This window comes from Trichechus manatus, unplaced genomic scaffold (assembly GCF_000243295.1).
Source record: "Trichechus manatus latirostris isolate Lorelei unplaced genomic scaffold, TriManLat1.0 scaffold00047, whole genome shotgun sequence".
NCBI classification, from domain to species: domain Eukaryota; kingdom Metazoa; phylum Chordata; class Mammalia; order Sirenia; family Trichechidae; genus Trichechus; species Trichechus manatus.
This window is the reverse complement of record NW_004443983.1, coordinates 8,962,515-8,976,550: the sequence shown is the minus strand read 5'-3', so window position 1 is coordinate 8,976,550 and position 14,036 is coordinate 8,962,515. Positions and strand designations below refer to the sequence as shown.

Here is a 14,036-nt window from a genome sequence, read left to right as displayed (position 1 = left end):
GAGAAAAATGTAGAACAAAATTCTAACTCACAAAAAAAGATCAGACTTACTGGCCTGACAGAGACTGGAGAAACCCTGAGAGTATGGCCCCTGGACACCCTTTCAGCTCACTAATGAAGTCACTCCTGACATTCACCTTCAGCCAAAGATTAGAGAGGTCCATAAAACAAAACAAGGCTAAAGGGGCACACCAGCCCAGGGGCAAGGACTAGAAGGCAGGAGGGGGCAGGAAAGCTGTTAATAGGGAACCCGAGGTCAGGAAGGGGTGAGTGTTGACATGTTGTGGGGTTGGTAAGCAATGTCACAAAACAATATGTGTATTAATTGTTTAATGAGAAGCTAGTTTGTTCTGTAAACCTTTATCTAAAGTACAATAATAAAAAAATAAATAAACAAAAATATTTAAAAAGAACTCTTACAATAAATTCAAGAAACCAGTTAGGAGGTAGCGTAAGCTTAAGTTTTACTTTAATTCAGGCTAAATAAATAATATGCTTGTTATGGATTGAACCGTGTCCCCCAAAACTAAGTGTTGTAAATCCTAGTCTCTATGCCTGTGGTTATAATCCCATTTGGGAATATGTTGTCTTTGTTATGTTAACGAGGCAGGATTAGTGTAGGGTGTGTCTTGAGTCAAACTCTTACAAAATATAAAAGGAGCAAATTAAGCAAGCAGAAATAGGGGAACACAGGAGCCAAACCACATGGAGATCTCCAAGGAACCAGGAGACAGAAGCTGAAGAGACAAAGACCTTCCCCAAGAGCCAAATGAGAGAGAAAGCCTTTCCCTATAGCTGGTGCCCTGAATTCAGACTTCTAGCCTCCTAAACTGTGAAAAAATAAATTTCTGTTTGTTAAAAGCCATCCACTTGTGGTATTTTTGTTATAGCAGCACTAGATAACTAGACAATGCTTAATAGTAGAAATCACATAAATGTTGGGTCTTTCAAAAAAATCAGTTGACAAGATTACTGAATTGTACTTGTAGAATTTGTTGCGATGGCGTGTTTTGTTGTGTGTATTTTCACCGTTGTAAAATTTAAAAAAAAATTACATTTCTGCCTATATACATACATACATACATACATACATACATACATATATATATAGATATAAATAAGATGGCTAGATGTTAGAAACACATCCCAGATCTACTTGATTCTGAGCAGCCCAGCCTTCACCAGAATGAATCTCCTCCATATCATGATCCCAGCTTCAAAAAGTACATACTCCTGGGACTCAGGATTTGCTTCACAGTTAGTAGTTCAGTGTTCGCCTAGTTTGGATGCCCCTCATTCCTCCTCTGACTAGTGGCTCTTTCTTAAGTTTCTGCTTGGAAATCTTCTCCTCCAGAAAGTACTCCCTGATTATGTATAGCCTCTATTTACTTCTTTTTTGGAGGTATCACATTCCTCATAATTACCAACTGACCGGCATGTCGACTCACTAAGCTCACGGACTTTGCTCATTTGTGAATTTATTCCCAGAGCCTCACAATGCTTTGCATGGTGTACGACAAAAACAGGATGAGTTGAAAATGTAAAAGAAACAAATAAGCCAACTTTTAAAAGTATCAAGTTTTTGTTAACCTATTGGTTGATCAAGTATCACTGACTTTAAGACTTATCACATGAGATGTCACATCCTGCTGAAAGGGCGGAGAGCTTTCAACTAAGATCCCCAAGGTAGAAAGCTTCACTGAAGTTAAAGAGGTATTAAACACACTGAATTTTAGTCACAAAGGTGTGGCAATAGTGGTGAAGTCTAAGAAACAGAAACAGCTGAGGGCCTGCTGTGAAAGCTCCCAAAGCCTTACCTGTGTGGGTTGTAGCAGGACAGGCCCTAACCCCAGCCCTCACCACCTGCCATGGCCCGACATATGTCCCCCATCCTCCTCTTCTGAGCAGGCACACATCATACCTTGTAACGTCTTTCAAAGTGAAGGAGAGAGCTAGAGATTCTCTTAGCATAAACACAGACTTTCTGCTAAGAGGCAAGATGCTATCTCCTGGAGATACAAAAGTTGAGATCTTGCTGTAGCTCTAAGGTTGAAATCAGGAGCGCTGCTGCTTCCTATGAGTTTCTTTCTAGCAGTCCTTTCCACTCTGCATGGAGTAAGGCCCCCTCTAACTCCATCAAGGAATAAACAAAAACAGAATAAAACAACAGAAAATGATAACATAGAATAATCAACTTCCAGGCCTGAGTGCCAAGGAGAAGACCGAGGGTCTGAGAGGAAAGGAGTAAGAGAGAGTTCATAAGGGTTACCCCTGCTTAATGTACCACTTGCCTGTGATAACCTAAGATGAGAGGATTTGTTTAAGAACTATGGTGCGTAGTTTAACAACACCTCGATGTCACCATTAATGGACAAACTGACAAATGAACCTCCAGCTATGACACAGTAGTGAGGACACACCATCATCCACATACGGTGTGGCAAAAAAAAAAAAAAGTTAACCCAAATCTAATAAGGAGAAAACAATCAGATTGAGAGATTTTCTACTAAACTACTGGCCTAGATTCCTCAAAGATGTCAATGTCACTAAAGATCAAAAAAAAAGAAGAAAAAGAAAGGGAAAGGGGAGGGGCTATTCTAGAATAAATGAGAATAAAGAGATATGATAATTAAACGTAATGCCTGAGTCTTGATTGGATTCTGGATAAAACAAAAACAACAAAAGACATTAGTCGGACAACTGGAGAAATGTGAATATGGATTGTGTGTTACTGTTTGATGAGTTTTAAACTTATTGGGTGCAATACAGGTACCGTGGAGAAGGTTTCTGTTCTTAAGACATTTATGGTGGGATAGAATACACAGAAATTAAATCGACTACATCTGTGGAAAGAGACAATGGAGAAGCTCAATATCATCAGTCAGAACAAAGTCAGGGGCCAACTCAGAACAGACCATCAATTACTCATGTGCAAGACAAGTTGAAGCTAAGAAAATTAAAACAGGTCCATGAGAGCCAAAGTATGACCTTTAGTACATCCCACCTGAATTTAGAGACCATCTCAAGAACAGATTTGACGCACTGAACACTAACGACCAAAGACCAGACGAGTTGTGGAATGACATCAAGGACATCATACATGAAGAAAGCCAAGAGGTCATTAAAAAGACAGGGAAGAAAGAACAAACCAAAATGGATGTCAGAAGAGACTCTGAAACCTGCTCTTGAACGTCGAGTAGCTAAAGCTAATGGAAGAAATGATGGAGTAAAAGAGCTGGACAAAAGATTCCAAAGGCGGATCAAGAAGACAAAGTATTATAATGAAATGTGCAAAGAACTGGAGATAGGAAACCAAAGCAAAGAACACGCTCAGCATTTTTCAAGTTGAAAGAACTGAAGAAAAAATTCAAGCCTTGAGTTGCAATACTGAAGGATTCTACTGGCAAAATACTGAACGATACAAAAAGCATAAAAAGATGGAAGGAATACAGAGTCACTGTACCAAAAAGAACTGGTAGACGTTCAATCATTTTAGGAGGTAGCATATGATCAAGAACTGATGGTACGAAGGAAGAAGTCCAGGCTTCACTGAAAGGAATGGCAAAAAACAAGGCTCAAGTAACTGATGGAATACCAGCTGAGATGTTTCAATAAACGGATGCAATGCTGGAAGCGTTGACTCATCTATGCCAAGAAATTTGGAAGAGAGCTACCTGGCCAACTGACTGGAAGAGATCCATATTTGTGCCTGTTCCAAAGACAGATGGTCCAACAGAATGTGGAAATTACAGAACAATATCATTAATATCATACTCAAGTAAAATTTTGCTGAAGATCATTCAAAAATGGTTGCAGCAGTACATCGGCAGGGAAATTCCAGAAATTCAGGCTGGATTCAGAAGAGGCTGTGGAACAAGCGATATCATTGCTGATGTCAGGTGGCTCTTGGCTGAAAGCAGAGAATACCAGAAAGATGTTTACCTGTGTTTTATTGACTGTAAAGGCATTCGACTGTGTGGAACATAACAAATTATAGATAACACTGTGAAGAATGAGAATTACAGAACACTTAATTTGCTCACGCGGAACCTTGTACATAGACCAAGAGGCAGTCATTCCAACAGAACAAGGGGACACTGAGTGGTTCAAAATCAGGAAAGGTGTGTGTCAGAGGTGTATCCTTTCACCATACCTATTCAATCTGTATGCTGAGCAAATAATCCGAGAAGTTGGACTATATGAAGAAGAATGGGGCATCAGGATTAGAGGAAGGCTCATTAACAACCTGTGATATGCAGATGACACAACCTTGCTTGCTGAAAGTGAAGAGGACTTGAAGCACTTACTGATGAAGATCAAAGACTACAGCCTTCAGTATGGATTACACCTCAACATAAAGAAAACAAAAATCCTCACAACTGGACCATCATGATAAACAGAGAAAGGATTGAAGTTGTCAAGGATTTCATTTTACTTGGATCCACAATCAACACTCATGGAAACAGCAGTCAGGAATTTGCATTGGGCAATTCTGCTGCAAAAGACTTCTTTAATTTAAAGTGTTAAAAAGAAAAGATGTCACCTTGAAGACTAAGGTGTGCCTGATCCAAGCCATGGTGTTTTCAATTACTTCATAAGCGTGTGAAAGCTGGACAGTGAATAAGAAGACGGAAGAAGAAATGATGCCTTTAAATTATGATGTTGTCAAAGAACACTGAATATACCATGGACTGCCAGAAGAACGAGCAAATCTGTCTTGGAAGAAGCACAGCCCAAATGCTCCTTAGAAGGGAGGATGGTGAGAGTAGAACCGTGCTCCACAGGGTTTTCAGTGGCTGGTTTTTCAGAACTTGATCACCAAGCCTTCTTCCAAGGCACTTCTGGGTGGACTCGAACCTCCAACATTTCAGTTAGTCAGGTGCATTAACTATTTAAGCCACCCAGGGCCTCCTGCCTGCATATAGAAGCCCTTTATTCATTTATTTAACAAACTACCAGACAATGTGCCAGGTACTGGGGATATGAGGTGCAGAATCTGCCATCAGATTGCTATACTCCCACAGTCAAATCCCTCACACCTTGAATGACATCCAGACTCCTTACCCTGGCCTAAAACCAAAAAAATTCATTGCTATCAAGTAGATTCTGACTCATAGCGACCCTACAGGACACAGTAAAACTGGCCCATATGGTTTCCAAGGAGCAGCTGGTGGATTCAAACTGCTGACCTTTTGGTTAGCAGCCTGAGCTCTTAACCACTGCATCACCAGGGCACCTACTTTGTCCTACAGGGCCCCAAAGGACCTGGGTTCCTCCCCTCATGTCTCAGACCTCAATCTCTTTCATTCTCAGTTTTTCTCCCAGCTCTGACCACACTGGCCTTCTTGCTGTCCTTCAAACCCTGCCAGAGTTTCCTGCCTCAGTGTCTCCGCATTAGCTGTTCTGTTCCTTCTGCCTAGAGTGCTCTTCCCTAAAATTCACACATGGCTTCTCCCTCATGCCAGTCAGATGGCTTTTCATCAGAGACGGCTTCCCTGGCTGCCCTATCTAGAGTGGTACAACATCCACTCCAATCCGCACACAGTCACTCTCTTCCCTTTCCCTGCTTCATTCCTCTTCATAGCGCTTAGTACTACCTGGAAATATATTGTGTTTGCGCTTATTTAGTTATGTGTTATCAGTGTTGCTTTGATGCTGAACAGGTTTCAGCAGAGCATCCAGACTAAGATGGACTAGGAAGAAAGGCCTGGAGAATTGCTTCCAAAAATCTGCCAGTGAAAACCCTATGGATCATAACAGTGCAATTCCCAACTCATCATGGGGATAGTGTAGGCCCGGGCAGCATTTCCTTCCATTGTGCATGGGTCAGTTTGGGTCCAACTCCATGGCAGCTAACCACAACAACAGTCCGTCTCTCACTCTGGGATAGAGGCTCTGTGCAGGCAGGGACCATCTTGTTCCCCAGCATAACAGTGCCTGCACACAGGAGGCACTCAATATTTGAGTAGCAGTGACTGCCACCTTGGAGCTCATAGTTTTTTGGAGGATGCAGGCAAGTAAATAAGAAATGACAAACAGCGGAGTAAGGACCACAACAGAAAGCAAAGAGGGAGCCCCTAATGACAACCTCAGATGGGAGCATCAGAGAAAGCACAGGTAAGCAGAAATCTGAGGGGTGAAGAGGAGCGTGCAGGTGAAGAGCAGGGGGTGGAAGAGAGTGTTCTGGACAGAGGGGTGGCCCCTGCCATGTGCCTCAGGAGGGTAGGCACTTGGGGACAGCTACGGGGGAGTTCATTAAGGCAGCAGCACAGAGTGCAGTCAATGTGTTTGTTAATTGGAACTGGATGTCTGCCTCTCCTTATTCGTTTGCCATTTCCAATTAAATTGCTTCCATAGGGAAAAAAGCTTCCATATATAAACATCATTATAGGAAATCATTAAAAAGCAGCCATTTCATTATGGTTGCTATATTTACAAACCTGCATTAGGAACCCAGAGGTTTTTTTCAGTCGGATTTTATATGCAGAGTTTGCCACAATATATTTGCTGATCTCCATTTAAAGATATCAGGAATAAGTCCAGCCTATTCACTTAATCAAAAAAGCACTTTTTTTCTTTCAAACCCATCAGAGCCAGGTTGCTCCTTCAGTAAGCTGGCTTCTGAGCACTCATGGAAGGGCCTGGAGAAGCAAATCAGCAACTTAGAAAGTACTTTGACACACTTAAATAAGTTGTTGTATAAAGGAGAAAGGGCCCCGGCTTCTGTCACATTGCATCTTAAAAAAACTGGGTTAAGCCTCGTCACACAACTGTTTGGAAAACAAAGGTAGCAAAGCCAAGGTAGAAATTGTGGCTTGGGATCGTTATTTCCTCAATTTCGCAAAGAGTTCCAGTTAAAAGAAAGGCTGGATATAATAGCTAACATGTTGTGCTGACTTACTCTGTGTCTGGCAATGACATGCATCTCACATTTAATCCCCAGCGTTGAAGGAGGCCCTGTTAGTTTCCTCATCTGTAAAATCAGGGTAACAAAGTTCAGAGAGGGTAAGTAATTTTCCAAGGCCACACAGCTAAGAAGTTGTTTTCGCCGTTGCCACCAAGTGTTTCCACAGATGGCTTTGCGTTTACAGTGCCGTTTAACCGGTAAAACATGCCTATGGTTGGTGTGCTACTACTGCAATCCTTTGAGGTCTGTAGTGCTGATGGGGGAATTTAGGGAGCAGCTGTGTGATCACAAACACCTGGCTTAATAGCACAGTGTTTGTGGTTAAATGAGATTTTGCAGATCTCCATATTAGAAACACCACTCAGAAACCAAATTACTCTGGGTGTTGCAATAGAGCAGAGCATAGACATGTGTACCATGGGTTCATTGCATCATGCATGTCACAGCATGTTTGGTGTACTCTCCAAGGGGGTGTTCTCCCAACTCTGTTAACAGAACAGCAAAACTTGTCTGGTGCAATTGTTTGTAAAACAAACAAAATCCCTCATCAGATGGACCTCTATATTAGTATTTTGAGATATCTTCTGGTTTTCGGTGAGAAACTATTTTTCTGGAATTTAGCAATACTAAACTATTATACACTCGGGGTTGAATGAAGCATAAGATAACGCTGGTTGCTGGTGCTATCATTTAGATAGATATTTCCTCAGTATGAGTAGTTTCTGGAGGACAACCAAGGAAGAATTTGCACATGAAACCCAGCTTTTTGGCACAGCCGTACTATGAAATGTGGTTAACATTAAAGCCAGACTTTCCTGGCTTAACAGCTGATGAGGCTTAATGGCTTCAGAAAAAATGTTTAGAGAAATAGTCACTCAAAGCAGGGCTGGGGAAGGGGTGTCAGGGCAGGGAAAGGGAGCCCTATCTTTTCCAACAACAATTTCTGTAGACTTAGGGAGAGTGTTTAAAAAAGGCAAGGCGCCTGCTTCCGAGTTTCCGCTTGGTGCCACATCTGCCCTGGCCCCCAAGATCGGCCCCCTGGCTCTGTCTCCCAAAAAGGCTTGGCACATTGCCAAGGCACCCAGTGACTAAGGGTCTAAGGATTACGGTGAAACTGACCAATCAGAACGGAAGGCCCTCATGCCTTCACCATATTTAAGAATACCCACTATATTCTGCCTCTGCCCTGATCATCAAAGCCCTCAAAGAACCCCGAGACAGGAAGAAGCAGAAAAATATTAAACATAGTGGAAATGCCACTTTTGATTAACTTGTCAACATTGCTTGACAGATGCGGCATCCATCTTTAGCCAGAGAGCTCTCTAGAACCGTTAAAGAGATCCTGGGAACAGCCTGGAGCCCTGGTGGCACACTAGTTAAGAGTTCTGCTGCTAACCAAAAGGTTGGCAGTTTGAATGCACCAGCCGCTCCTTGGAAACCCTATAGAGCAGTTTTACTCTGTCTTACAGGGTCACTATAAATCGGAATCGACTCCACGGCAAAGGACTTGGTTTTTGTTTTTTGGGGACAGCCTAACCTGTGGGCTGCAATGCTGATGGGCTCCACCCTCATGACATCATAGATGACATCAACAGTGGTGTGGAGGAATCTCAGCTAGCTAAGAACTACAAAGGAAAATATTTCAATAAAGATTCATTTAATAACAATTCCACTTCTCCCTCCCCTCCCCCTCCCCCTGCAAAAAAGGCAAGGCAGCCTATTTGGAGAATATTCACTTTTTGTTAGGAATGAGGTGGCTAGGTAGGCAAAGATGTTAAAAACAGAATCAGATTATTGGTAACCTGATTCGGGAACTTTAAAGGAACCAGTCCGCAGGTTGGAAAGGTTACACGGGACTGAAAATAACACCCTAACTAGCTGATATAACAAGTCAAGCCCTTTGTTGCCTTTTTTTTTTTCCTCCTTACTTTAATTGGGCAACTTAATTTCTCCCAAGAGGTTTGAGATGTTGTTGGTTATCTCCGAGAACCAGGTCCAGGGCAAGGCTTTGAAATTTGGAAAATTGATTTACTAGAGCATTGTCTGAGGTGACTGAGTGCTTTCATCCAGAGAGCTGAGCCTGAACAAACAAGACTCATCTGCGAATGTTAACGCAGTTCAAGTGCTAACATTCAGTCCACCTAAAATCATTCCAGAACTCTCCTTCAGTAACCACGGTTGACAGCTAAAAGTTATTGCTCCACTTCAGTTTATGTCACTTTGGAAAATTTCCCTCATATTCTACTGTTCAATAATTTTTCAGCCCCCAAACAGACTTGGGGTATAAGATGGAATTAGAAAAGCATTGATCTTCAACGTTTATTCAGAATAAGCTCCCATAATTGTTGGGATTCATGAATCCCTTTTCTAATATGAACAGTCTTCGTTTTCCAAACAGACCATGCATGTCTCCTAAGGTTGGTTTGTTATTTTGGTTGTTGGAAACTCATGACATATTTTCCCTTAAAACCAGCATCATAAAGGAATGTTAGCTGCTAAGAGGAGCCTCTGAAAACCTATTTCATCTATAATGTAAATGAAGTATGGGGCCTTAGTAGTGTTACTACAGAACCCAAGCATCATTGTGAACATTGTTTCTATGAGGAAATACTTTGTAGACCACATCTGCATGCCAGAAGCACATTTTTCTTCTCTCTGGCTGCTGAGAAGCTCCCCCACTCCTGCCACAGTGAGAGTCACAGAGCCTGGGAGAAGCACTGAGTGCAGGCTTACTGCATGCCAGCACTCTGTCCTCTAAGTTGGCTAGAGACAGCCTCCCTAAAGAGGGGGCTCTAGAGCTGAGCTGGGTGATCCGGACACTGAGAAAGGACTGTTTGGGCGGAGCTGAGTAAACTGGGTGGGGTGGGGGAGTGGGGGGGGAGTGGTCAGAGGTGAGGGCCAAGAGGTGGGCAAGGGCCATTGATGGAGGGGGTTGGAGGCAGTTTCAGCCTGAAGCTTGCAGAGGCACCTTCACTCCTCAATGTACTTCTGCCTGGCTAATGCTGGTATCAGAATATAGCTCTCACGAACCTCAGCTTTATTTAGTCTTAGCAGCGATCATACTGCCGACTACTTCTGATGATCTTCCTTATTCCTTCCCTGCGCCACTGGCTTCCAGGACGTCACTCTCCCCATTTTCTTTCTACATCTTTGGCTGATTGATTGGTTGATTGATTCTTTTTTTATTCCAACAAGTATTTTTGGAACACATTCTACATACCAGGCACTGTGGTAAGCTGTGGTGATATACTAGTAGATAAAACAAACGTGTTTCTGCCCAATGGAGTTTAGTGGCAGAGTTGGTCAAGCAAGTAAATATAAACACATAATTTAAAATTTCAGTGTGATATAAAGAAACAAAATGAGGCAGTGACAGAGTCAGCACAGGAACTTGCTTTCGGAGGCAGTGCATTTAAACTGAGACCAAAATGATGAGAGATGCATTCCTACCAAGAGCTCCTGCTGAGTGAGTCTCCTTATTGGCTCCTGTCCCCCAGCACTTAGTCCCAGGCTCTCTCCACTTCTCACTCTACTGATCAACATCCATGGCTTCAGCTACCAGCTACAAACATCCTGATGTCTCCCAACTGCTTTTCTTCAGCCCAGACCTCTCCTCTTGGCTTCTTATCTGTACACCTACCGCTTCCTAAGCATCTCCATCTGGATCTCTTCATGCATCTCAAACTCATGACCAAACGTGACTAAACCAAGACACATTATCTCTACTATCCGTCCCCTCTTGAAAAAGCAAAACAAAAATCAAAGCAAATGAGCTGGTCCTTTTGCCAAGCTCCCGTTTTGGTGACTGGCCCCATTGTCCATCGATTATGCAAACCCCTACTTCCTGCCTCACCCTCTCTTTCCAAGCTTTCAGCAAATCTTGCCAATTTCACACCTTTTCTACACCCATTTGCTTTTCTACATCTCACCGGCCATCACCCTAATCCTAGCAACAGTTTTGCCCATCTAGACTTTTGCAATGGTTTTCTAGCTGGCCTCCCCCATTCACGCTTGACCCACTATAGAAAGAGTGACTGATTTGAAATGAAAATCTGATCATCTTGTTCCCTTCCTCAACTATTTAAAATCTTTCAGTAGCTTTTTGTAGGTCTTTGGATGAAGGCCAAAGTCTCTAACAAGGTCTACAAGACCCTGTGTGATCAGCCCTCTGTCTAATTCTTCAGGCTCTGTCTCACATCTCTCTGCCCTCCAGCCACAATGGACTTCTCTCTCCTCCGTGAATTTACCCTGCATATAAGCCCTCGACCCCCACCCCTGGCTGAATGCCATCTCTTCTGGATCTCAGCTCAAATGTCAACGCTTGAAGAAGCCTTTCTGGAACCATACTGAACCAAGTTCCTTTGATACATTCTCCTGCTACTATGTTCCTTAATGTTGAGATGTAGTAAAGCAGATGGATGCAGAAAAGGTGTAAAATTGGCAAGACTTGCTGAAGGATTAGAAACAGAGGGTGAGGGAGGAAGCATGTGTATGTGTGGGGGTGGGAGTTCCCATAAATACTGCAGTCTCTTTCCCCAACTAAACTTTAAGTTCCATGAAAGCTGCACTATACTTACTTTTCATCTTCTTCTGTCTCTCCCCTACATGTGAACATTTCCTAAGATATGGTGTTGCTCCTCCTTTTGACTCCTCTCCTTTACAACCATAGAGATCTCTTTAGTTCAGAAGACTTCAAAGCCTGTATCCCCAACCCCAATCTCTCTCCAAAGATCCAAGTAGGTATTTCCAACTAGACTGGTGGTTTTGTAACATTTTGACTGCAACTCACAGAACAACATTTTACTTGGCAACCTAGTACACATACACACAACTAATAAGTTCCATGAAACAAAACTGTCACTCTGTTTTTCCTGTCCTATTTATTTTTTATTTTTCATATAATTTCAAGATCCACTGATGGGTCATGATCTGCAGTTTAAAACGCACTGTACTAGATATTTCCACATGGACATTTCCCCTCAGTCTCAAACATAGTATGTCTATTTCTCAATTCATTTCTCAATCAAGCCCCCTTACTAAGGAGTATGAGCAATCTCTTAGTCATTCAGGATCAACATATTAGAATCATTTTGGACTCCTCTTTCTTACCCAACAGTTGCTAAAAACCAATTGGTTCTTTCACTGCAATGTGTTGCCATCCTTCCCATCTTTTCCATTCTCACCATTTGAGTTCAGATTTTACTCTAACTTGGAATGCTTGCTGCAATAACTTATGAACTAGTTCCCTGCTTCCAGAATTATCAAGTAGAGGTGATGTATGCTTGAAATCACAAGCATATCAGGGCAGAAGTCTAATTTAACTCTCCAGTTCCACTTTGACCAACAAACTAGTATCCCAGGGACTGCAATGATGTGCTTTCATCCACTCAGCAGACTCTTCGAATTATTCATTTTAATTCAGGCTGCCTCACATTTCTAAAATTCTTGTTACAATCCAGAGGCCAAACTCTGGCTTAGTGGTAATCGAAGGCAGACTCACCCATGTCAGCAGTGACCATGGTGGACTGGTTTTCGGGGATGGAGACAGAGGTCTGGTCTTGGTCCATGCTTCGAGAGTCCTCATTGACCTCGTGTTGGCTCTGGCTGAGCTCCGACCGCAGTTCTGAGTATTCATCTTCCTCCCTGAGAAAAAAAGGAGAGTCAGCCACCACTGACAGAGGAGGTAAGACAAATTCATAGAGAATTCTTGTCTTTTAAGGACAAGGAGATATTCAAAGAGAAGACAAACAGATCTTCCTCCAAGACACAAGGACCAGGATTCCTTCCAGGCCAAATAGATGGTCACATCTATGGTCAGTGTGTAAAACTGAAAGATTGCTTCCTACATACCCATGTAATGAACAAGAGTCATCTATCAGCCCACTGGAAACTTTTTCCCCTTCAAAGATTTCCTCAAGAAATCAGATTTCTTCACTCCTCAAATTCTGGGATGAAGAAGAACTGATAAAGCTACTAGTACTGAGGCTACAGTGAGAAAACAAAAAACAAGAGTTTGATGAACAGGAGTGGCACACCCCATCACCTGGAGGGTCCCACTGGTGGGCTTTCTTCTTGAAAGAGTATGCACAGAGATGCTAGGGCTGGAGCTATTGGAAAACCTGCACCTCATTGGTGTAGACTTCACTGGGTCCTTTGAGATGTATATGGATCAGCAAGTCTAAGAAGTACCACACTTACTTTCCCCAAAGAAAGTGGGTGGGGTTAGGGAGGTGGAAAAGAGGAAGGGGTGAGGACAAAAATGGAAACAGTGAGAGAGAGAATACCACTCAAAGGTCTAGTTCCTTCAACTTGCATTTGCGTCAACATTTAAATGCAGCCACATTCCATTTTCACATGCATACCTAACCTATTCTTAGCCTTTCGTGGATCCCCTGACCTTTAGTTTCTGAATTGTACTATTAGCACATCAAGAAAACTTAGAACTGCAGTATGTATTCAAAGCACATGCATTTCCCCCTCCCCGTACCACCATCACCACACACACACACACACACACACACACACACACACACACACACACACGACATAGGTATGGAAAGGGCAAAATCAACCCTCTTTCAAGTAATTATTTTGCAAGTGGGCCAGAAGAGAAAGCAGTCAGAGGATTAAATGTTGGGTTGGGAAGCACACTGGTGTCTGCTCAGCCCCAAGGGGAGATGTCCGTGAAGAAATCTAGGAAGAGGAGAAATCCTCTCAGCCTGGCATTCATTGTAAGTTGTCAACAACCACAGGGGCAGAAAGTCTAGAGTCTTGGGTTTTGGGTAGACCAAGATGATAAGTGGTGATCACTGAGGTTGGGGAAGAGTAAGTGCCATTTTAAACTGGGGAAATGCATCTATAAATTAGAGAAACGTGAAGACTCTCCAGAGTTCTTGGTTTTCTTCAGAAGAAATCAACAGCCTCCCAATGGGAGGGATTCAGATGAGTACTTGCTTCATAAGGTATTTTTAATAAAAGCCAAGCAGAAATCTAGGAACACTTTAAACAGAGAGAATGCCCCCAGCTATGCAAAATATGAATTAGAATGAGAGTGGTAAAGGCAAAAAATATAGGCTAATGTTCCATGAAGAAGTTAATTACTAGACATCTGCAAAAGCAAACAATCGTTA

General features: G+C 42.5%; 1 protein-coding gene across 3 annotated transcripts in view; it reads right to left on the bottom strand.

The window, feature by feature from the left end:
• MCC (MCC regulator of WNT signaling pathway) overlaps positions 1–14,036 on the bottom strand; it is a 326,867-nt gene that overhangs the window by 98,531 nt on the left and 214,300 nt on the right. For all 3 annotated transcript variants that reach the window (XM_004376987.2, XM_023731965.1, XM_023731966.1), the window contains exon 4: positions 12,407–12,549. In XM_004376987.2, the coding sequence (XP_004377044.1) occupies positions 12,407–12,549 (143 nt within the window). The remainder of the gene's footprint in view (positions 1–12,406; positions 12,550–14,036) is intronic.